The sequence below is a fragment of the Hemiscyllium ocellatum genome, chromosome 1 (genome assembly GCF_020745735.1).
Source record: "Hemiscyllium ocellatum isolate sHemOce1 chromosome 1, sHemOce1.pat.X.cur, whole genome shotgun sequence".
NCBI lineage: Eukaryota > Metazoa > Chordata > Chondrichthyes > Orectolobiformes > Hemiscylliidae > Hemiscyllium > Hemiscyllium ocellatum.
In genome coordinates, this window is record NC_083401.1 from 1664400 (window position 1) to 1688501 (window position 24102).

The 24102-nt window shown below is 46.2% G+C and overlaps 1 protein-coding gene across 3 annotated transcripts in view; it reads right to left on the reverse strand.

The window, feature by feature from the left end:
* The window catches only part of LOC132819861 (dynactin subunit 1-like), a 188068-nt gene that overhangs the window by 118427 nt on the left and 45539 nt on the right, over window positions 1-24102 (reverse strand). For all 3 annotated transcript variants that reach the window (XM_060831889.1, XM_060831929.1, XM_060831802.1), the window contains exon 4: window positions 15950-15981. In XM_060831889.1, coding sequence (XP_060687872.1) covers window positions 15950-15981 — 32 coding nt within the window. The remainder of the gene's footprint in view (window positions 1-15949; window positions 15982-24102) is intronic.

Consider the following 24102-nt stretch of genomic DNA (forward strand, 5'->3'; position numbering starts at 1 on the left):
AACAGACCCTTTGATCCAACTTGTCCATACCAGCCAGCTATCCTAAGTTAATCTCAACCCATTTACCACCGTCCAGCCCATATCCCTCCAAACCCTTCCTATTCATATACCCCTCCAAATGTATCTTAAATGTTAAAATTGTACCAGCCTCCACCACTTCCTCTGGCAGCTCATTCCATACACGTACCACCCTCTGCGTGAAAATGTTGCCCCTTAGGACTCTTTTATATCTTTCCCCTCTCATCCTAAACCTATGCCCTCTAGTTCAGGACTCCCTGACCCCAAGGAAAAGACTTTGTCTATCCTATCCATGCCCCTCATGATTTTATAAACCTCTATAAGGTCACCCCTCAGCCCCCGACGCTCCAGGGAAAACAGACCCAGCCTGTTCAGCCTCTCCCTGTAACTCAAATCCTCCAACCCTGGCAACATCCTTGTAAATCTTTGCTGAATCAATTCAAGTTTCTGCTGCATTGGTGTCCATTTCCCGAAACTGGCCTCATTCAAGGCAGGAAGGAGGCAGGAAACAAGGAAGTCCAGTCCAGCTAGCTTGTTACCCATTGTTGCAATGACATTAAAGAATTGATCATTAAAGAGATTTTAGCTGCATATTTAGAAAAGCTCAAGGTAATCAGGAAAGGTGAGTATGGTTTCGACAAAGGGAAATCATGTTTAATCAACTCACTTGCTGTTCTCTGAAGCAGTAACTGTGAATAAAGGGGAGCCTGCCGAGATACTATTCCTGGAGGTCCTGAAGGGATTGGATTAGGCGCCACATCACAGATTATTGTGGAAAATCAAAGTTTGGAGTGTACTGGGAACACATTCGCATGGACATAGGATTGCCGTCTTTGACACAATCGAGCTGTGCATGAATGGGTCTTTGTTTGATGAGCAGGCTGGAGTGCCACAGGGCTCTGCGCTGCACACTCCACTTGTTACAGCTCATGGCAACGACATGGGCGAGGGGAGAGAGGAGGAAGCAAGTTCGGATAAACATCGGATGAAGGAGTGGTCAGAAATGTGGCAGCTGCATCATTGTGTAGGAAAATATGATGTTCACAGCAACAGGAAGCAGAGACGAGTATTGCTTAAACAAAGAATGACTGCATGTTTCAAACATGCAGAGGCATTGAAATGTCCCAGCACACCACTCACAAGGTGAAAGCATGCAGCAAGAATACTCAATCAACATGGTTCATAGGATGCTGTCCTTGGGATAGAGCAACTGAAATGGATATTATTCAATGAGATCCCAGGCATTAGAGAGACCACATCCCAAATATACTTTCCCAGAAATGTGATTATTACCCGTTGGGTTTTCAGTATGCCATTCAGCCCCTCGAGCCTCATTTGCTGTTCAATAAGACCATGGCTAATCTGCAGCCAAACTCCATATGTCCACCTTGGGCATATACGACACGACACCCTTGCTTAACAAATACCTAAATTTTAAATCAAATTTAATCGGGTTTAAATTTTTAACTGAATTTGCATTAAAACATAGAACATTAGAGCACAGTACAGGCCTTTGGCCCTCAATGGTGCACCAACCTGTGAAACCGTCTGAAGCCCATCGAACCCACACTATTCCATTCTCATCCAGATGTTTATCCAATGACCAGTTAAATGCCCTTAAAGGATGGTGAGTGTACGACTGTTGCAGGCAGTACGTTCCGCGCCCCTACTACTGAGTAAAGAAACTACCTCTGATATCTGTCCTATAACCATCACCCTTCAATTTAACACCACACAACACCAAGTTATAGTCCAACAGGTTTATTTGGAAGCACTAGCTTTCAGAGCACTGCTCCTTCATAACCACTTGGTTAAGGAGCACTGGCGTCTCCAAATCATGGTCCCCAATTCTAACGAGAACAGCCTCAACTCCCTCAGCCTTTCCTCGTAAGACCTTCGCTCCATACCGGACAACATCCGAGTAAATCTCCTCTGAACCCTTTCCAAAGCTTCCACATCCTCCTTATAATGCGGTGACCAGAACTGTACACAATACTACAAGTGTGGCTGCACCAGAGTTTTGTACAGCTGCAGCATGACCTCGTGGCTCTGAAACTCAATCCCTCTACCAATAAAAGCTGAATGTCTTCTTAACAATCCTATCAATCTGAGTGACAACTTTCAGAGATCTATGTACATTGACACCGAGATCTCTCTGCTCGTCTACACTACCACGCCCAGTATTCAGGATTCCTGTTGCTCCTTCCAAAGTGAATCACCTCACACATTTCCACATTAAACTCCATTTGCCACCTCTCAGCCCAGCTCTGCAGCTTAACTCTGTCCCTCTGTAACCTGCAACATCCTTCAGTACTATCGACTACTATACTGACCTTAGCGAAATCTGCAAGTTTACCCTAACCCATCCTTCTATGTCCTCATCCAGGTCATTTGTAAAAATGACAAACAGCAGTGGCCCCAACACCGACCCTTACGGTCCACCACTGGTAACTTCAGGATGAACATTTCCCATCAACCACCACCCTCTGTCTTCTTTCAGCAAGCCAACCTCTGACCCAAACCGCTAAATCCCCCTCAATCCCATGCCTGTATTTTGTGCAATAGCCTACCGTGGGGAACCTTATCAAACCCCTTACTGAAATCCTATACACCACATCAACCGGTTTACTCTCACCTACCTGTTTGGTCACCTTCTCAAAGAACTCAATAAAGTTTGTGAGACACGACCTACTCGTACTGACTATCCCTAATCAACTTATTCCTTTCTAGATGATTATAAATTCTCTCTCTTATAACCTCTTCCAACACTTGATGCACAACTGAAGGCTCACTGGTTTATAATTACCAGGGTTGTCTCTACTCCCCTTCTTGCACAAGGGAACAACATTTGCTGTTCTCCAGCCTTTGGCCATGCTAAATTGCCCATAGTGTTAGGTGAAGGGGTAAATGTAGGGGAGTGGGTCTGGGTGGGTTGCGCTTTGACGGGTCAGTGTGGACTTGTTGGGCCGAAGGGCCTGTTTCCATGCTGTAAGTAATCTAATCTACTCAAGCCACCTAGTCTAGTAGCCTGTATCTCAGTATTCTCCTCAACAACACTGTCTTTTACTAATGTGAATACCGATGCAAAATATTCATTTAGCACTTTCCCTATCTCCTCTAACTCCACGCACAGTTTCCCACGACTGTCCTTGGTTGGCCCTCATCTTACTCTAGTCATTCTTTTATTCCTTAAGGTTTTCCTTGATCCTATCTGCCAAAGACTTTTCACATCCCCTCCTCTCTTGACTTGCTCTCTTTAGGTCTTTCCTGACTAACCTGAACCTCTCAATCACCATAACTGAGCCTTCATGTCTCATCCTTACATAAGCTGCCTTCTTCCTCTTGACAAGAGATTTAACTTCTTCAGTAAACCACAGCTCCCTCGCTCGACCACTTCCTCCCTGCTTGACAGGTACATATTTATCAAGGGCATGCAGTAGCTGTTCCTTGAATAAGCTCCACATTTCAATTGCGCCCATCCTATGCATTATAAATCTTGCCTAATCACATCATAATTGCCTTTCCCCCAGCTGTAACTCTTTACATGCAGTCTATGCCTCTCGCTTTCTATCACTAAAGTAAACATAACTGAATTGTGATTTGGAGATGCCGGTGTTGGACTGGGGTGTACAAAATTAAAAATCACACAACATCATTCCTGAAGGGCTTTTGCCCGAAACGTCGATTTCCCTGCTCGTTGGATGCTGCCTGAACTGCTGTGCTCTTCCAGCACCACTGATCCAGAATCTGGTTTCCAGCATCTGCAGGCATTGGTTTTACCTTTATCAAGTTATAGTCCAACAGGTTTAATTGGTACCAGGTATCACCTGATGAAGGAGCGTCGCTCCGAAAGCTAGTGCTTCCAATTAAACCTGTTGGTCTATAATCTGGTGTTGTGTGATTTTTAACTTTATAACTGAATTGTGATCACTATCACCAAAGTGCTCACCTACCTCCAAATCTAACAAACCTGATCAGGTGTTACTCAGTACCAAATCCAATGTGGCCTTGCCCCTTGTTGGCCTGTCTACATACTGGGTCAGGAAACCCTCTTGCACACATTGGACAAAAACTGACCCTGTAAAGTACTTGAACTATAGTGTTCCCAGTCAGTGTTTGGAAAGTTAACGTCCCCATAACAGCTAACCTGTTACTCACTCCTATCCAGAATCATCTTTGCTATCCTTACCTCTCCATCTCTAGAACTATTCAGAGGCCTATAGAAAACTCCCAACAGGGTGACCTCTCCTTTCCCGTTTCTAACCCCAGCCCATACTACTTCAGTTGACGAGTCCCCTAACATCCTTTCTGTAACTGTAATACTGTCCTTGACCAACAACGCCACACCTCCCCCTCTTTTACCATCTTCACTGTTCTTACTGAAACATCTAAATCCTGGAACCTGCAACAACCATTCCTGTCCCTGCTCTACCCATGTCTCCGAAATGGCCACAACATCGAAGTCCCAGGTACCAACCCATGCTGCAAGCTCACCCACCTTATTCCGGATGCTCCTGGCGTTGAAGTAGACACACTTCAAACCAACTTCTTCCTTGCCGGTGCCCTTTTGCAACCTTGAAACCATATTTCTGACCTCACTACTCTCAACTTCCTGTATAATGGAACTACAACTTCAGCTCCAATCTCCCTACTGAATTAGTTTAAAACTATAATTTGATGAAGAGAGGTTTGTACTTCCACTACTCTCCTCAATGGTCTGGCCCTAACTCTTTACCACATTGATCACCACATTATAGGAAGGGCGTGGAAAGGGTGCAGAGGAGATTTACCAGGATGTTGCCTGGTATGGAGGGTAGATCTCATGAGGAAAGGCTGAGGGGTCTTAAGGCTGTTTTCGTTCGAGAGAAGGTGGTTGAGAGGTGACTTAATAGAGGCATACAAGATAATTAGAGGGTTAGGTAGTTTGAACAGTGACAGCCTTTTTCCTCAGATGGTGATGGCTAGCACGAGGGGACATAGCTTTAAATTAAGGGGTGATAGATATAGGACAGATGTCAGAGGTATGTTCTTTACTCAGAATAGTAGGGAAATGGAACACACTGCCTGCAACAGTAGTAGACTCACCAAGTTTAACTTAAATTTAAATGGTTATTGGATAGGCGTATGGATGAGAATGGAATAGAGTAGGTTAGATGAGCATCAGATTGGTTCCACAGGTTAGTGGAACATCGAGGGCTGAAGGGCCTGCACTGTGCTGTTCTGGTCTATGTCCAGTGTTAACCACCGTGCCGCTCACAGTGATACTGACTTTTTATGCCGTTATTTAAATAATTAATGAATATTGTGAATAATTGAGGCACCAACATAGATCCCTACAGGACACTTTGGAACAGTGTGTGTAATTCTGGTCTCCTTCATATCGAAACACACTGCCTGCAACAGTAGTGGACTCACCAAGTTTAACTTAAATTTAAATGGTTATTGGATAGGCGTATGGACGAGAATGGAATAGAGTAGGTTTGATGAGCGTCAGAAGAAAGAATATTGTGAAACTTGAAAGGGTTCAGAAAAGATTTACAAAGATTTTGCCAGGGTTGGAGGATCTGAGCTATAGGGAGAGGCTGAACAGGCTGGGGCTGTTTTCCCTGGAACGTCAGAGGTTGTGGGGTGACCTTACAGAGGTTTATACAATCATGAGGGGCGTGAATAGGGTAAATAGACAAGGTCTTTTCCCTGGGGTCAGGGAGTCCAGAACTAGAGGGCACAGGTTTAGGGTGAGAGGGGAAAGATATAAAAGAGACCTAAGGGGCAACATTTTTCACACAGAGGGTGGTATGTGTATGGAATGAGCTGCCAGAGGAAGTGGTGGAGGCTGGTACAATTACAGCATTTAAGAGGCATTTGGATGGGTTTATGAATAGGAAGGGTTTGGAGGGATATGGGCCGGGTGCTGGCAGGTGGGACTAGATTGGGTTAGGATATCTGGTCAGCATGGACGGGTTGGACTGCAGGGTCTGTTTCTGTGCTGTACATCTCTGTGACTTTATGATACCATTAGTCACACCCTATCAATTAGAGTACTTACCCATTACTCCAAATCTCTGTTTCCGGTACTCAACCAATTTCTTATTGATGTCAGTAATTTGCCCTCAATTCTGTCAGCTTCCACCTGAGCTAACAGTCTCTTGTGTCAGACTTTATCAAAAGCCTCATGGAAGTCCATATGAACCACATTCATCAACTTATCTCTGTCCATTGTCACCTCTTTTAAAGACCTGAATTTTGTCAGGCGTGACCGACCCTTCATGAAGGCGTGCTGATTTTCCCTACTTATGTGAATTTTCATCATGTGGTCAGTTCTCCTCTGTATTTGTCCCATTCTGTGGAACCTGTAATTTTGTTTCTGGTTTTCTATGCCCTTCCTTATAATTTGATGCTGTCACTTACCTCCTTGTATGTTTTCTACTGACAGGTGGAGCTTTTCATTCTCATGGGGACAAACTGCTTCTGAGTTGCAATAGGTGTTTCTTTGAAACTCTCCACTGTTCCTCAGCTTTCCTACTGATTAACAGAGCTTCCCAGTTTACTGTGGACAATCCCTGGTTCACCCTGTTAAAGTCTCTCTTACTTCAATCCAAAAGTCTAGTGTCCGATCTTTGCTCAGCTTTGAAAAACACTGTGAAACTTGATCGTGACATGATCACTATTTCTAGGTCACTAATTAAAGCAGGTTCACTGCTCATTACAATCCAACATTGCTTGCTCCCTTGTCACATGCCAAGGAAACTATCCTGGTTGCAGTCTAGAAATTCACAACTTTTCTGACAGGTGTTTATTTGTCTTTCCCAGTCTACGTTAAGATTAATATTCCCCATTAACACTACCTTGCTTTTGTTAATTAATTGCCTAATTTCAGCATTTATACAATTGAGCACTTCAGAGCTGCTCCGAAGTGGTCGATATATGACACCTTTTGTGGTTTTAGTTCCTTTACAGTTCCTCAGTTCCATCCATCAGGTTTCCCCTCATTACACCCTCCCTCACTTTGGAAGGGATTTGGTTTCTATTCAGTGTTGCTCTCCACCCCCTCTGATGCTTTCTCTATGCCCCCTGTATGAAGTCAATGTGAGCAGCACTGAAAGATGTCATTCCCCTTCCAGCTGCAGTTGATTCCCTGATCAATACAGTGACACCTCCTCCTCTTTTACTTCCTTCTCCATGTCTCCTGAAAACCCGACATTTTGGAATTTGATCTGCCACTCCTGCCCCTGGGAAACCAGCCCAGCCAATCTGGTCTCCCTTCAGAGCTCAATCACTCCATTCCAGGGGCGGGGATGGCCCAGCCCACTAGTATTATTGCTGCTAATGTTCTAGGGACCTGGGTTTGAATCCTGTCACGGTAATTATGGAATTTAAGTTCAATACAAATCTGGAATCAAGAGATGAACAATGACCATGAATCCATTGTTGAAACCCATCTGGTTCACTAATGTCCTTTACTGAAGGAAGCTGCTGTCCTACACGTGACTCCAGACCAACGGCGATGAGACAGACTCGCTTTTCTGTGCCTGGGCAATGTGCTGCCTAGTCATCCAATACATTGAAAGAACCTCTTCTGCATCCCTCCTAGTGCTATCATACCTAACAGTCCAGCAACTAGAATTCCACTCAAGTCCAGCTGTGGCCTAACTAACATCAGATACATCTCCATCCTAATACCCTTGTTCTTGCATTCAATGCCATGACTGAGAAAGGCAACTATCCCATACGCTTTTTTTATCTACTCGTCCTGCTGCCTTCTCAGATCTATGGGCACACTCACCAAGGTCCCTCTGATCCTCTTGCCTTGTTAGTCCATCCAAGATACATCTTTTCAGATTCAACTCCATTCACCATCTGAGCAGCGTGTTGTTTCAGGCTTCCTTCCTCACTACTGACCATACCATCAATCTTTGTATCATGTGCAACCTTACTAGCCATACCTCCTCCATTCATGTCTACACCACCAATGTACACAAACAGCAAGGGACAGAGCTGTGGTACACCACTGGACTCAGGGCTTCTAGTCACTGGTCCCCTTCTGTTTGCTACCATTAAGCCCATTTTTAATCCAAATTGCCTCACAGTCCAGATCCCATGGGCTTGTAGCTTCTTAATAAATCTGCCAAAACTTTGCTAAAGTCCACGTTAACTATATCAACTCTCTGACTGCCACATCTATTCACCTCCTGGAATAATTCAATCATACATATTGTCATGATTTCTCCTGATAAAGCCTATGCTGACTACCCACGTCTCTCCAATTGGAGATTAATACCTTCATTTCTGGTCCATCTTTATCATCGAATCACACAGTATGGAAACACATCTTTCGGTCCACACAACCACATTCCCACACTAAACTCTCCCCACCTGCCCATGCTTGGCCCATGTCCTTCCTATTCATGTACTTAAATGTCGTAAAATCTTTCTCCTCCCACCTTAAAATTATGTTCCCTAGTTTTGAACTACACTAATTAGTAAAGTTAGATCACATAGAATTCAGGGAGGGATAGCTAATTGGATACAAAATTGGCTTAACGTTAGGAGACATAGGGTGATGGTGGAGGATTGTTTTTCAGACTGGAGGCCTGTGACCCGGGATCAGTACTGGGTTCTGTTTTGTTCGTCATTTATATATATATTTTGAATGAGAATTTGGGAGGCACGATTGGTATATTTGCAGATGACACCAGAATTGGACAGTGAAGATGGTTATCTCAGAGTACAAAGAGATCTTCATCAACTGAGCAATGTACTGAGGAGTGGCTGATACAGTTTAATTTGAATAAATGCAAATTAATAATAGGGTCGAAGGAAATGTTGCAGAACAGACAGACAGAGATTCAAGAACATAATTCTTTTGGATGGAAGTTTGCTCACTGAGCTGGAAGGTTCATTTCCAGACGTTTCATCACCCTACTAGATAAAATCTTCAGGGGGCCTCAGGCGAAGCAATGTTGAAAATTTCCGCTTTCTATTTATATGTTTGGGTTGGTGATGTCATTTCTTGCAGTGAAGTCACTTCCTGTTCCTTTTCTCAGGGGGTGGTAGATGGGGTCTAACTCGATGTGTTTGTTGATAGAGTTCCGGTTGGAATGCCATGCTTCGAGGAATTCTCATCCATGTCTCTGTTTGGCTTGTCCTAGGCTGGCTGTGTTGTCCCAGTCGAAGTGGTATCCTTCCTCATCCGTATGTGAGGATTCTAGTGAGAGAGGATCATGTTGTTTTGTGGCTAGTTGGTGTTCATGTACCCTGGTGGCTAGTTTTCTGCCTGTTTGTCCAATGTAGTGTTTGTTACAGTCCTTGTGCGGTATTTTGTAAATGATATTAGTTTTGCTTGTCGTCTGTATGGGGTCTTTCATGTTCATTAGCTGCTGCTTTATTGTGTTGGTGGGTTTGTGGCATCATGGCACACCACAAACTCACTAACACACGAAAACAGCAGCTAATGAACATGAAAGACCCCATACAGACGACAAGCAAAACTAATGTCATTTACAAAATACCGCACAAGGACTGTAACAAACACTACATTGGACAAACAGGCAGAAAACTAGCCACCAGGGTACATGAACACCAACTAGCCACTAAACGACATGACCCTGTCTCACTAGAATCCTCACATACGGATGAGGAAGGATACCACTTCGACTGGGACAACACAGCCAGCCTAGGACAAGCCAAACAGAGACATGGATGAGAATTCCTAGAAGCATGGCATTCCAAACGGAACTCTATCAATAAACACATCGAGTTAGACCCCATCTACCACCCCCTGAGAAAAGGAACAGGAAGTGACTTCACCACAGGAAACGACATCACCAACCCAAAGAAACCCAACATATAAATAGAAAGCAGGAATAATCGGCATTGCTTTGCCTGAGGCCCACTGAAGATGTTACCTAGTAGGGTTACGAAATGTCTGGAAATGAATCTTCCAGCCCAGCGAGCAAACCTACATCCAAAACCTCAACCTGAGCTACAAATCTTTGCAAAACTCGCTAACATAATTCTTTAAAATTTGTATCCCAGGTAGACAGGTTGGTTAAGATGGTGTTGTAGTATTGAGTATAGGAGCTGGGATGTCATGTTGAAGTTGTCCTTATCCTTAAGGACCTTACCTCTTACTGAATTACGGTTATTATCACCAAAACACTCCCCCCACTGTCACATCCAGTATCCTGACTTTGTTCACTGAGATTAGATCCAGCACGGCTTCCTCCTTTGCTATGCATTGGCATAACCACCTCTCCAGGACAATTTCAAGACCTCTATCCCTCTAAGCCTTTCATACTTTATCCGCCTGGGTTAATATTTGGGGAAGTTAAATCCCTCACTACTATTACCCTCTTATTGTTACACTGTTAAGATTTGCCTACGTACATACAGTCTAAAGTTGTGCAGGTTAGCCATACTAAACTGTCTGTTATACTCAGATGTTTCAGTCAGCCATGGGAAATGCAGGGTTCCGAGGACGGGGACGTGGTGGTGGTTGGGAGGACATTCTTTGCAGGGTCAGGACAGCCTGATGGGCAGATTGGCCTCTTCCTGCACTGTGGAGATTCTGTGATTCTCCTCTACAGATGACCTTTTATTTCTCCAACTGCTTGGCAATCTTCATACACCTCAGCAAACGGATTCGCTCCCCACCCCACCCTTGTTGTTTCCCATTTCTACCCCACATGGTCCCATTTGAGGAAGCTATCTACCCTCCTTACTGCAGGAATTGATACCTTTGGCCAATAAGGTGTCACCATCGCCCCCATCTCACCGAAACATTGTAGAACCAAGAATGGTGAGCTGCCAGTCCCATCCATCCTTCAACGATGTCTCTGTGACAACAATGATATCACATACCTGTAAATTATTCAGCACCCTCAATGCCTCTACCTTACTGGTAGGACTCCTTACATTTCAATAAAGGCCATTCAGCATGGCCATGCTCCTTGTGCCTTACCGTGACCATATTTGCACTGCCTTCTAGACTGGTTGGGTCTTCTTCAGTACTTGTGCGGACATCACCCCCTATTCTCCTGCCATTCTACAGCTGACTCCCTCCATCTACACTGTTCTTCAATCACAGGGATATTGCCCACAGGGATCTGCCGTGAACAAATGCTTTCTACAGTGTCTTCGGTTTACAGGGTTACTGTGGGCTGCCATGAACATGGATCTTTGTCTCTCTCCAGACTAGCCCTAAATCACAGGGATGCTGGGAGTTCAGCTAAAGGAAGACTTTTCCCTCCCCATATATTGGCCCTGAAACACAGATGTCGTCACTGCAGCTATTTGCAAAAGTTCAGCCTTGGCCCTTGACACAATGCCTGTCAGACCGTTGAGATTTCATGCATTGCCAGCCAGGCACGCAAACTTCCAACAGGATGGCAAGGAAGACAGAAGCGTGATGGCAAGGTCATGCAAGCAGCCAATGATAACACACTCTGATGCAAGCTTCAAAAAGAACCTGACCATGGTCCACCTTGAAGTCCTGTCACATTACCATTCTCATTCACCGACATTTCTGGGCCTGTTTTGAAGGTAGCTGCTTCTGCAGGATGTTGCTTAGGGTCATAGCATTGTGCAGCATGGAAACAGACCCTTCCGCCCAATCTGTCTGTGCTGACCAGATATTCTTAATTAACCTAGTCCTATTGGACACCATTTGGCCCATATCCCTCCAAACCCTTCCTATACATACACCCATCCAGATGGCTTTAAATGTTGTAATTGTACCAGCCTCCACCACTTTCTCTGGTAGCTCATTCCATACACGTACCACCCTCTGTGTGAAAAAGTTACCCTTTAGGTCCCTTTTAAATTTTTCCCTACTCATCTTAAACCTATACCCTCTAGTTTGGACTCCTCTACCCTCAGGAAACTACTTTGGCTATTCACCTCTATCCATGCCCCTCACAATTTTATAAATCTCTGACACTCCAGGGAAAACAGCACCGGCCTATTCAGCCTCTCATTCAGACAGACCTTTTAGTCCAACCAATCCAAATATAACCCAAACTAATCTAGTGCCACCTGTCTGCTCCGGGCCCATATCCCTCCAAACCTTTCTATTCATGCACATAGTTGTGCCTTTTTAACAATGTACCTGTGCCCACACCAACCACTTCCTCAGCAAATTCATTTCAAATGCAAACCACCATGTTTGTGCAAAATTTGCCTTTTGATGTCTTTTTAAATTTCTCTCCTCTCAGGTCTCCATGACCTCTAACCAGCCGGCGCTCAGACCCCGTGACCTCTAACCAGCCGGCGCTCAGACCCCGTGACCTCTAACCAGCCGGCGCTCAGACCCCGTGACCTCTAACCTGCCGGCGCTCAGACCCGTGACCTCTAACCAGCCGGCGCTCAGACCCCGTGACCTCTAACCTGCCGGCGCTCAGACCCCGCGACCTCTAACCAGCCGGCGCTCAGACCCCGCGACCTCTAACCAGCCGGCGCTCAGACCCCATGACCTCTAACCAGCCGGCGCTCAGACCCCGTGACCTCTAACCTGCCTGCGCTCAGACCCCGTGACCTCTAACCTGCCTGCGCTCAGACCCCGTGACCTCTAACCTGCCTGCGCTCAGGTGCAGTTGTTATAAAGATGATTATTTATTTATTACTGCTGAGGGAACTCAGGTTTTGAAGGAATGCAGGAAAAGGAATTTATTTCACGTTTTGTAGATAAACCTGGAATTCTAAATGGGATCTTTGCAAGTTCCCTTTAGACACTGAAGATTATTTTTAAAGAAGAGGTGGTACCAGCTTGTTCTCCTGGCGTCCTCGCTGGGGCTTTCCGAGGAGTGACTGGCTCGAAGAGGTCACATTTGTTTTCACGGTTTCATTTGGAGAAGACTAGTTAGGGCAAGCTGAGCTGGAGGACAGCCTGTTCACTGTTCCCCTGATCTCTCCCATGCTCAGTCCTGACCTCAAATCAGTCTGCTCAATCCTGGAGACCTCTGACCTCTGATCCTGTGCCCAGTACCCAGGACCTCTACACCCCCGAGTGGATCCTCCTGTACATTACAGCCCGTAAGTCACTTCCAACGGGAGGCAATTCAATTGAGAGAGGGATTGAGTTCCGGAACCATGAGGTTATGCTGCAGCTGTACAAAACTCTGGTGTGACCGCACTTGGAGTATTGTGTACAGTTCTGGTCACCGCATTATAAGGAGGACGTGGAAGCTTTGGAAAGGGTTCAGAGGAGATTTACTCAGATGTTGCCTGGTAGGGAGGGAAGGTCTTACGAGGAAAGGCTGAGGGCCTTGAGGATGTTCTCGTTGGAGAGAAGAAGGTTAAGAGGTGACTTAATAGAGACACACAAGATAATCAGAGGGTTAGATAGGGTGGACAGGGAGAGCCTTTTTCCAAGTATGGGGACAGTGAGCACGAGGGGCCATAGCTTTAAATTGAGGGGTGATAGATATAGGACAGATGTCAGAAGTAGTTTCTTTACTCAGAGAGTAGTAGGGGCATGGAATGCTTTGCCTGCAATGGTAGTAGATTCGCCAAGTTTAAGTACATTGAAGTCGTCATTGGACAGGCAAATGGACGTACATGGAATAGTGTAAGTTAGATGGGCTTCAGATTGGTGAGACAGGTTGGTGGAACATCGAGGGCTGAAGGGCCTGTACTGCGTAGTGTTCTATGTTAGTCCCCAACTGTATTAGATTTGAGTGTGTTCCATTCCATTTCCCTTTGCCTGTGAAACACAGCAGATCCCAGACCTCTTCATTCCCAGTTCATACCTATGGATCCACAATATTCCCAGTTCATACCTATGGATCCACAATATTCCCAGTGGATCCCATTTGTCTCTTCATTCCTGGTGAGTCTCTAGTATTTTTCAGTGATTAATTCTACATCCCGAAAGCTCAATCCCCCACAGTACTACCTTTCCATTGGGTCCCCACACTCTGATATGCATCTTTCCCAGGGACAACACTGACAATGACTCTGGATACACCCTCACACTCTCACAGAGACTGTGATAGCCGTCTGCACATACAAACACACACTCACAGAGTGACTGGGAAAGCCATGCTTCATGATGCTGATGCTGATCCTGGTGAAAATGGGAAATGGGATCAGTATTTTGTCACACTAACAGAGATTTACTGAGGATAGGTTAGTAAATGGGAGAAGTAATGAACATGCGCAGGAAAATGCTCATGCCATACAGAGTCAGGAATACAGACAGAGACCAACATGCGCCACCTTTTTAGGCTTTGTTCCGCGCTGCATTAAAGTGAAAGGTTCAAAGACAGATTAATACCACTGCGGTCAGAAAATTACTTTGTCTCATTTTTAAAAATTCACTCATGGGACGTAGACATGGCTGATTGGGACAGCAGGTAGCCGCCATCCCTAGGAGTTTTTGTCAGCTGCCTTCTTGAACCAGCACAATCCATTTGGTGTCGGTGCAACTACAGTGCACTGAGAAGCTGTCCTCATCAGCGTTCAGTGTAACAAGGAGAATGGAAGGCTGTTACTCAACTGGGAATGCAGTCAACACAGGGAGGGGTGGGGTTGTACACACCATATTCCACCATGGCCAGTTAGATACAGAACACAAGAGTGTGGGGATGAGAGCCATTATTGGGAAATGATTGCAAAGGTCCCAAGCTTTGTAAGTCAAATGTAAAGTTGCTTGACCTTTAGAGAGATAGAAAGAAGACGGAAAAGGAGGAAGGGTCTCCCTGATAATCGAGAATGGAATAAAGGAAGTCTGGGAAGACCAAGCGGGAACGTCAGGTTGGACTGCACCAAGAAACAGCCAGTGAAAAAACCATGAGGCACCCCGAAATCTGTGAAACTGAGAAGGTTAACAAGTCATTAATCTTCAAGACAATCAGGGAAACAGACAGGGCAAAGAGACAGAGATCCTACATTCAAATATAAACTAACCAGTAAATGCTGGAAAAACACAGCACTTCAGAGAAAACTGGGAGGTTACCTGAAGATCAGATTAGTTATCCATCTGAAACATGTTGGTTTTTTAAAAATGACAGGGACCTGACAATAACTGACCTGCAGTGTCCTGCTATTTTCCAACTAATGAGAACATTCCAGCAGGATTTGATGCAGAGTTTTCGATAGTGCTGAGGGTGAACAGCACCCGTAAAACATTCCAACCAGAAGAGACAGCAGGAAGAGAGATGGAGAGTTCAGAGCTCCCTGCACAACAGCACCTTCCCATTCGGCTGCAGTTAATTCACTCTCAGGCTGAGGCAGGGATGGGCAGGAAGGGGGTGGGGGTAGGGGGAACTGGGAGTTGGGGAGGGGGCAAGGGGCAGAACGTGGGGGTGGGGGAAAGGAGAGCTGGGAGTTGGGGGGCAAGGGGAAGAATGTGGGGGTGGGGAGAGAGAGAGAGATGGGAATTGGGAAAGGGGAGGGGAGCGAGGGGCAGAACATGGGGGTGTGGGCAAGGAGCGCTGAGTGTTGAGGGGGAGCGAGGGGCAGAATGTGGGGGCGAGGGGAAGATGTGGGGGTGGGGGGGGAAGAGAGAGAGAGAGACGGGAGTTTTGGGGGGGGGGGTGAGGGGCAGATATGGGGGCAGGGAGAGCTGGCATTGGTGAGAGCAGGGAGCTGGGAGCAGGTAAGAACCAAAAGGTGGGGATGGGGGGTGTGAAGGTAGGCACTAGGGGAGGGGGTGGTGGGGGGGGGGGAGGGGGTGAGATCGCAGGGATCAGGAGGGAGGTTAACTGCTTGGATCTTTACTATGTGCAGGAATTCTGAAGCTAAAAAACATTAACTATATGAACCACAGAGGACCAGGTCTGTCCTGATCTATGTCACTGCTAAACATAGAGTTGCCTTCGATGTCAGATCTCGACAGGATGCTCTGTATTCAGAGTGGTCTAAACTGGGAGCTGCACAGTGGTGTCTTTGAAAGGCATTGCGTACTCACCGCAGAATGACCAATATCACTCACCGTCTTGCTGGTTTTCGGGGTCTCTGTCATTTCTGTAAAAGAGGAACAGAGAACACTAACTGGGATTGATCCTCACCTCAGACAGGAGGAGGTTCCAACCTGAGAGCGGTATTTGCCTTGAACAGTTCAAATGAGCTCTATCCAAACTGACCCAAGGTTTCTATTTTATACAATTGCAACATGGGATTACATTCAGTTTGGCATCTATTTCCCAGCTCCCTATACCAACCCTCAACCCCTCTCCCTCTGTGATAGCTCAGAACAGTGACCACAACGTGAACCCACAAACAATACTGGAGAACCTCAGCAGCTCTGTCAGTGTCTGTGGGGAGGAACATTGACAGCAGATTGCAGCAAGAAAACATGGTCAGTCTCACAGACAGGGGCTACCCTCTCTCACTCCCACCCACCATCGGATACTGTCGGAGAAGAGATGGCCTCTCAGAGGAAAGTGACCATGACACCATGGCTGGTCCTGCTGCACAAAGGGAGAGGAGCTGAGGGGACTGGACTTGAAAGGGAACAACAGAGCAGTCTCTGGCAGGAAATGAGACTCCTGAATGGTATGTTGCTTCCCTAGTGGGCCAAGGTCAGAGATGTCTCAGAGTGGCTGCAAGGCATTCTGGGAGGGGAAAGGAGGAAACAGCCAGCAGTCATGGTACATACCAGTGACATGCTATTTCACCTATCTCTCTTAGGGCCCTAAAAGATCAGTTTTTAGATCAGAGTGATGCTGGAAAAACACAGCAGCATCCGAGGAGCAGGAGAATCAACGTTTCAGGCAAAAGCCCCTCCTTGGATGCTGCCTGACCTGCTGCGCATTCACAGCACCACACTGATCTAAACTCGGGTTTAGATGCTGGCATCTGCAGTCCTCATTTTTGCCTATACATTCCATCAGGGCCAGGACACTGGGGAGACTGGGCGCCTCCTAGCAGAGCACTTTAGGGAACATCTCTGGGACACCCGCACCAATCAACCACACCGCCCTGTGGCCCAACATTTCAACTCCCCCTCCCACTCTGCTGAGGACATGGAGGTCCTGGGCCTCCTTCACCACTGCTCCCTCACCACCAGACGCCTGGAGGAAGAACGCCTCATCTTCCGCCTCGGAACACTTCAACCCCAGGGCATCAATGTGGACTTCAACAGTTTCCTCATTTCCCCTTCCCCCACCTCACCCCAGTTCCAGCCTTCCAGCTCAGCACTGTCCCCATGACTTGTCCTACCTGCCTATCTTCCTTTTCACCTATCCACTCCCCCTCCTCTCTGACCTATCACCTCCACCCCCATCCCATTTATCTCTCCACCCTGGATGCTTCCAGCCTCATTCCTGAAGAAGGACTTTTGCCCAAAACCTCGATTCTCCTGCCCCTCAGATGCTCCCTCGTAGGTTCCATTACATACCGTTCACGAAAATTATCACAGTCTCACGTGCTCTCTCTCACACACACACACACCCTGCCCAGAGTTACACACACATGAAAACAAACACACACACTCTCCCACAGTGTGTGCATACAACCCCACCCCCAAGGGGTGAACTTTGATTTGCAGAATTGTATTTGCAGCCATATTCTATTTTGTTCAAAAAGCACATAATCTGTCGGCAGTCAGTCCAAGTAAAATTTTATAAATTCCTACTTTGGAAATAGAACCAGTCTAACTCTAGATTGGGATACAGATAGCTTTGAACCTCACACCTTTCATACATCGTCTGAGCTGTGATGTAACTTTCTTTTCAGTAAAAAAAAAAGTTGGGCTGAGGTTAGAAATAGGAAAGGTGAGGTCACCCTGTTAGGAGTTTTCTACAGGCCTTCTAATAGTCCGAGAGACGTAGAGGAAAGTATTGCGAGGATGATTCAGGAGAAGAGTGAAAGTAGCAGGGTTGTTGTTATGGGGGACTTTAACTTCCCAGATATTGACTGGGAAAGCTATAGCTCGAGTACATTAGATGGGTCGGTGTTTGTCCAATGTGTGCAGGAGGGTTTCCTGACACAATATGTAGACAGGCCAACAAGAGGTGAGGCCATACTGGATTTGGTTCTAGGTAACGAACCAGGCCAGGTGTTAGACTTGGAGGTAGGTGAGCACTTCGGGGACAGTGACCACAACTCGGTGACTTTTACTCTAGTGATGGAGAGGGATAAGTGTGCACTGCAGGGTAAGAGTTATAGCTGGGGGCAGGGAAATTATGATGCGGTGAGGCATGACTTAGGATGCTTGGCTTGGAAAAGTAGGCTTCAAGGGAAGAACACAAATGATATGTGGAGATTGTTCAAGGAGCAGCTACTGAGTGTCCTTGATAAGTATGTACCAGTCAGGCAGGGAGTAAAGGGTCTTGTGAGGGAGCCGTGGTTTAATAAGGAATTGGAATCCCTTGTGAAATGGAAGAGGGCAGCCTATGTAAAGATGAGGCGTGAAGGTTCAATTGGGGCGATTGAGAGTTATAAGGTAGCCAGGAAGGATCTAAAGAGAGAGCTAAGAGCAGCGAGAAGGGGACATGAAAAGTCCTTGGTTGGTAGGATTAGGGAAAACCCAAAGGCTTTCTATAGGTATGTCAGGAATAAAAGGATGACTAGGGTAGGTATCGGTCCAGTCAAGGATAGTAGTGGGAAGTTGTGCGTGGAGGCGGAGGAGATTGGAGAGACACTAAATCAATACTTTTCGTCAGTATTCACTCAGGAACGGGACACTATTGCTGATGTGAATATTGAGTCACAAGTGATTAGAATGAATGACCTTGAGGTATGTAGGGAAGAGGTCTGGGGAATACTAGAAAGGATGAAAATAGATAAGTCCCCTGGGCCTAATGGCATTTATCCTAGGATCCTCTGGGAAGCTAGGGAGGAGATAGCAGAGCCATTGGCCTGGATTTTTATGTCGTCATTGTCTACGGGAATAGTGCCAGAAGACTGGAGGATAGCGAATGTGGTCCCCTTGTTCAAGAAGGGGAGTAGGGATAGCCCTAGTAACTATAGGCCAGTGAGTCTCACTTCTGTTGTGGGCAAAGTCTTAGAGAGAATGGTAAGGGATAGGATTTATGAACATCTGGATAGGAATAATGTGATCAAGGATAGTCAGCATGGTTTTGTGAAGGGCAGGTCGTGCCTCACAAACCTTATTGAATTCTTTGAGAAGGTGACCAAGGAAGTGGACGAGGGTAAAGCAGTAGATGTGGTGCATATGGATTTTAGCAAGGCGTTCGATAAGGTTCTCCATGGTAGGCTACTGCAAAAACTACGGAGGTATGGCATTGAGGGTGCATTAGAGGTTTGGATTAGGAATTGGCTGGCTGGAAGGAGACAGAGGGTAGTAGTTGATGGTATAGGTTCATCTTGGAGTGCAGTTACTAGCGGTGTTCCACAAGGATCTGTTTTGGGACCGTTGCTGTTTGTCATTTTTATAAATGACCTGGAGGAGGGGCTAGAAGGCTGGGTGAGCAAGTTTGCGGATGACACGAAAGTCGGTGGAGTTGTGGACAGCGAAGAAGGATGTGGCAGGTTACAGCGGGATATAGTTAAGTTGCAGAGCTGGGCAGAAAGGTGGCAAATGGAGTTCAATGTAGCTAAGTGTGAAGTCATTCACTTTGGTAGGAGTTACAAGAAGATGGATTACTGGGCTAATGTAGGCTACTTGGTAGTGTGGATGAGCAGAGGGATCTTGGTGTCCATGTACATAGATCTCTGAAAGTTGCCACCCAGGTAAATAGTGCTGTGAGGAAGGCGTATGGTGTACTGGGCTGTATTGGTAGAGGAATTGAGTTCCGGAGTCCTGAGGTCATGTTGTAGTTGTAGAAGACTCTGGTGCGGCCTCATCTGGAGTATTGTGTGCAGTTTTGGTCGCCATACTATAGGAAGGATGTGGAGGCACTGGAACGGGTGCAGAGGAGGTTTACCAGGATGTTGCCTGGCCTGGTAGGAAGATCGTATGAGGAAAGGCTGAGGCACTTGGGGCTGTTCTCATTGGAGAAGAGAAGGTTTAGGGGAGATTTGATAGAGGTGTACAAGATGATTAGGGGTTTAGATAGGGTAGACAGTGAGAACCTTTTTCCGCTAATGGAGTCAGCTGTTACTAGGGGACACAGCTTTAAATTAAGGGGTGGTAGGTATAGGACAGATGTTAGGGGTAGATACTTTACTCAGCGGGTTGAGAGTTCATGGAATGCCCTGCCAGTAGCAGTGGTGGACTCTCCCTCTTTATGGTCATTTAAGCGGGCATTGGATAAGCATATGGAGGTTATTGTAGGTTAGGTTGGCTTCGGTCGGCGCAACATCGAGGGCCGAAGGGCCTGTACTGCACTGTATGTTTCTATGTTCAATTTCTAGTTTCTAGTTCTGGGATTTACATATTAATGAACTGAAACCTGCAACCCATTCTACAAGATGAAAGACTTAACGACAATCCAGGTCTGTTCAATAAATCGCATCAGTTACATGACACTGTGATCTTTTGCTATAAATTCTGTGTCTATGATCCTGCTCTACCTGATGAAGGAGCGTCGCTCCGAAAGCTAGTGCTTCCAAATAAACCTGTTGGACTATAACCTGATAGAACACAAAGGTACAGCACAGAACAGGCCCTTTGGCCCACGATGTTGTGCACAGGTTTAATCCTAATGTAAAATATAGTAACTCAACCGACGCACCCCACAACTCACTGCTATCCATGTGCATGACCAGCAGTCGCTTAAATGTCCCCAATGACTCTGCCTCCACCACCACCGCTGGCAATGCATTCCATACATTCACAACTCACTGTGTAAAAAACCTACCTCTGACGTCTCCTTTATACCTTCCTCCTAATATCTTCAAACTATGACTTCTCGTACCGTCAATCCTGCCCTGGGGAAAAGTCTATGGCTATTGACTCTGTCTATGCCACTCATTATCTTGTATACCTCGATCAGACAATGTTGTGAGATTTTTAATTTCAAAAATACAAGAGAGAGGGTGGTGGTGGAAGGCTGCTTTTCAGACTGGAGGCCTGTGACCAGTGGAGTGTCACAAGGATCAGTGCTGAGTCCACTGCTTTTCATCATTTATATACGTGATTTTGATGTGAATGTAAAGGGTGGTACATGTATGGAATGAGCTGCCAGAGGATGTGGTGGAGGCTACATATAATTGCTACATTTAAGAGGCATTTGGATGGGTGTATGAATAGGAAGGGTTTGGAGGGAGATGGGCCGGGTACTGGCAGGTGGGACTAGATTGGGTTGGGATATCTGGTTGGCATGGACAGGTTCCATGCTGTACATCTCTATGACTGTATAACACCACCGTTTGGTGGCCAATGTCTGCCTCAGGTTTGCTGCAGTACTTCAACAAAGCTCAGCATATGTCTTAAGAACAGCACCTCATTTTCTCTTGGGGATCCTGCAGCCTCTGTACTCAATATCGAGTTTAATAACTTAGGGCTTGAACTCTCCTATCTCCTAGCCCCCTACCCCACACATCAGGCCTTGATCTCACACTTCTCATTGACAGTCACGAACAGTCCCTACTAACAGCTACACCCCTTCAGCCAGATGGTTATCCACTCCTTCGGCTGTCCAACTCTTCCCTCTCTTTAGGCTCGACCCCCACCTCCTGATTGCCTCCTTACCCCCCTCCCACATAAACCAACATTCTCCTCACTGCCATTAGTTCTTAGGAAGGATCCCAAATATTAATTCTGATTTCTGTCCCCAGATGTTGCCTGACCTGCAGAGTTTTTCCTGAAAATCAAGGGATAGAGAGTTTGATAAAAAAAAAGTAGGAACAGAGCATTAAAATCTGAGCAGCACCTTCAAAAGCATGGAAGGTTTGTAGGGAGGGGATTGTTTAAGATAATAAATTAGGAGGTCAAAGAGTGGCCACAAAATATCTTGATCAGATAGCAAAGAGGAAAACACCAAAGCATTTTCTGTGGATTCTAATAGCAAGAGGATTACCAGGAAACAGTGGGGCCAATTAGAGACCAAAGGAGCAACCTGTGCTTGGAGCACAAGGGCGTGGGTGAGCTCGGAGATGAATACTTCTCATCTGTATTCACAAAGGGGAAGGACATTGTAGCCAGAGCAGATGGTGAGGTTCTACAGCATGTTGTCATCAATAAGGAGGAAGTATTAAATATTTTAGCAGCCATGAAGGTGCATTAATCGACAAAGCCTGATGAGATGTGTCCCAGGCTGCTGATATTTAATACCATGCTGGCCACAAGTGAAGTGCTCGATGACTGGAGGATAGGTCATGTGGCTCCTTTGTAATTCCCTGGCCTATCCTCGCTGCCCTCCTTGAACAGAGCACAAAGACTGACAGCAGCAGGAGGGAAATTAGGGAACAATTTTCAGAGACAGGATGAATCATTGATTGGAAAGGCAGGGACTGATCAGAGATAGTTGGGGGAGATCCTGTTTGGTTAATTAAATGGAGTCATTAGAAAAGATGACAGAATGTATTGGTGAGCGCAGTGCAGTTGAAGTGGTTTACATGGACTTCAGCAAAGTCTTTAACAAGTCCCACACACAAGGCTGGTTCAAAGTGTTATCAGCCCATGGGATCCCAGGCAAGACAGCAAACTGGATCCCACACTGTCTCCAAACAGGAGGGAAAGGGAATGGTACTGGGAGGTTTCTGTCATTTGTACAGAACACACAACTGGATAGCACAGGATCAGGCCCTTCGGCCCACAATGTTGTGCCAACCATGATGCCAAATTAAACTCATCCCTTCGGCATGCCTTTGGTGCAGATCCCTCCATTCCTTGCATACTCGTGTGTTTGTCTAAAAGTCCCTTCAATGCCCCTATCGTACCTATCTCCACCACCACCCCGAGCAGTGCATTCCAGGCACCTAATATTCTCTGTGGAAAGATCTGGTCCCTCTCATCTCCTTTAAACTTTCCCCCTCTCACCTCAAGTATATGCCCCCTAGTATTAGACATTCCAACTCTGGGAAAAAGATTCTGACATCAACCCTATCTATGCATCTCAATTTTATAGACTTCTATCAAGTCTCCCCTCAGCCTCTGCCACTCCAGGGAAAACAACCCCAGTTTTTCCAGCCTCTCCTTATAGCTCATACCTCCTAACCCAGGCAGCAACCTGGGAAACCTCTTCTGCACCCTCTCCAACACCTCCACATCCTTCCTGGAATGTGACTACCAGAACTGAACACAAGACTCAAGTGTGGCTAAACCAAAATCTCAAAGCTGTAAGATGACATCCTGACTCTTCCTTACCAATTCCTTAATCAATTTCCTTACCAATAAAAGCAAGCATGCCATACACCTCCTTTACCATCTGACTTACCCGCGTGGCCACTTTCAGGGAGTTTTTACTTGAACCCCAGCATCCCTCTGTACTGCAATGCTGTTCAGGGTCCTGCATTAACTGTAAACTTTTCATTAATGTTTGGTCTCCCAAAGTGCGGTACCTCACAGTTACCCTGATTAAACTCTGTCTGCCATTTCTATGCCCATATCCCAACTGATCTATATCCCACTGTATCCTTTGACAAACTTCTACACTATTCACAACTCCACCAATCTTTGTATCGTCTGCAATCTTACGAACCCTTAGTGAAATCCAAGTAAATGACATCCACTGCTCTACCCTCGTCAATCAGCCTGACTACAGTTCAACATTCAACTCTATTATCCCCTCAAGACTGATTACTTAACTTAATGATCTCGGACTAAGCCCCACTTTCTGCAAGTGGGCGGCACGATGGCACAGTGGTTAGCACTGCTGCCTCACAGCGTCAGAGGTCCAGGTTCAATTCCCGCCTCAGGCAACTGTCTGTGTGGAGTTTGCACATTCTCCCCATGTCTGCGTGGGTTTCCTCCAGGTGCTCCAGTTTCCTCCCACAGTCCAAAACTGTGCAGGTTAGGTGAATTTGCCGTGCTAAATTGCCCGTACTGTTAGGTGAAGGGGTAAATGTAGAGGAATGGGTCTGGGTGGGTTGCTCTTCAGAGGGTCAGTGTGGACTTGTTGGGCTGAAGGGCCTGTTTCCACACTAATTTAATCTAATCTAAACTGGATCTTCAGTTTCCTGACCCACAGGCCACAGTCAGTGAAGATTGGGGACTATATTTCATCCTCACTAACACTGGAGCCCCGCAGGGTTGCTCAGCCCCCTACTGTACTCCCTGTATACCCATGACTGCAT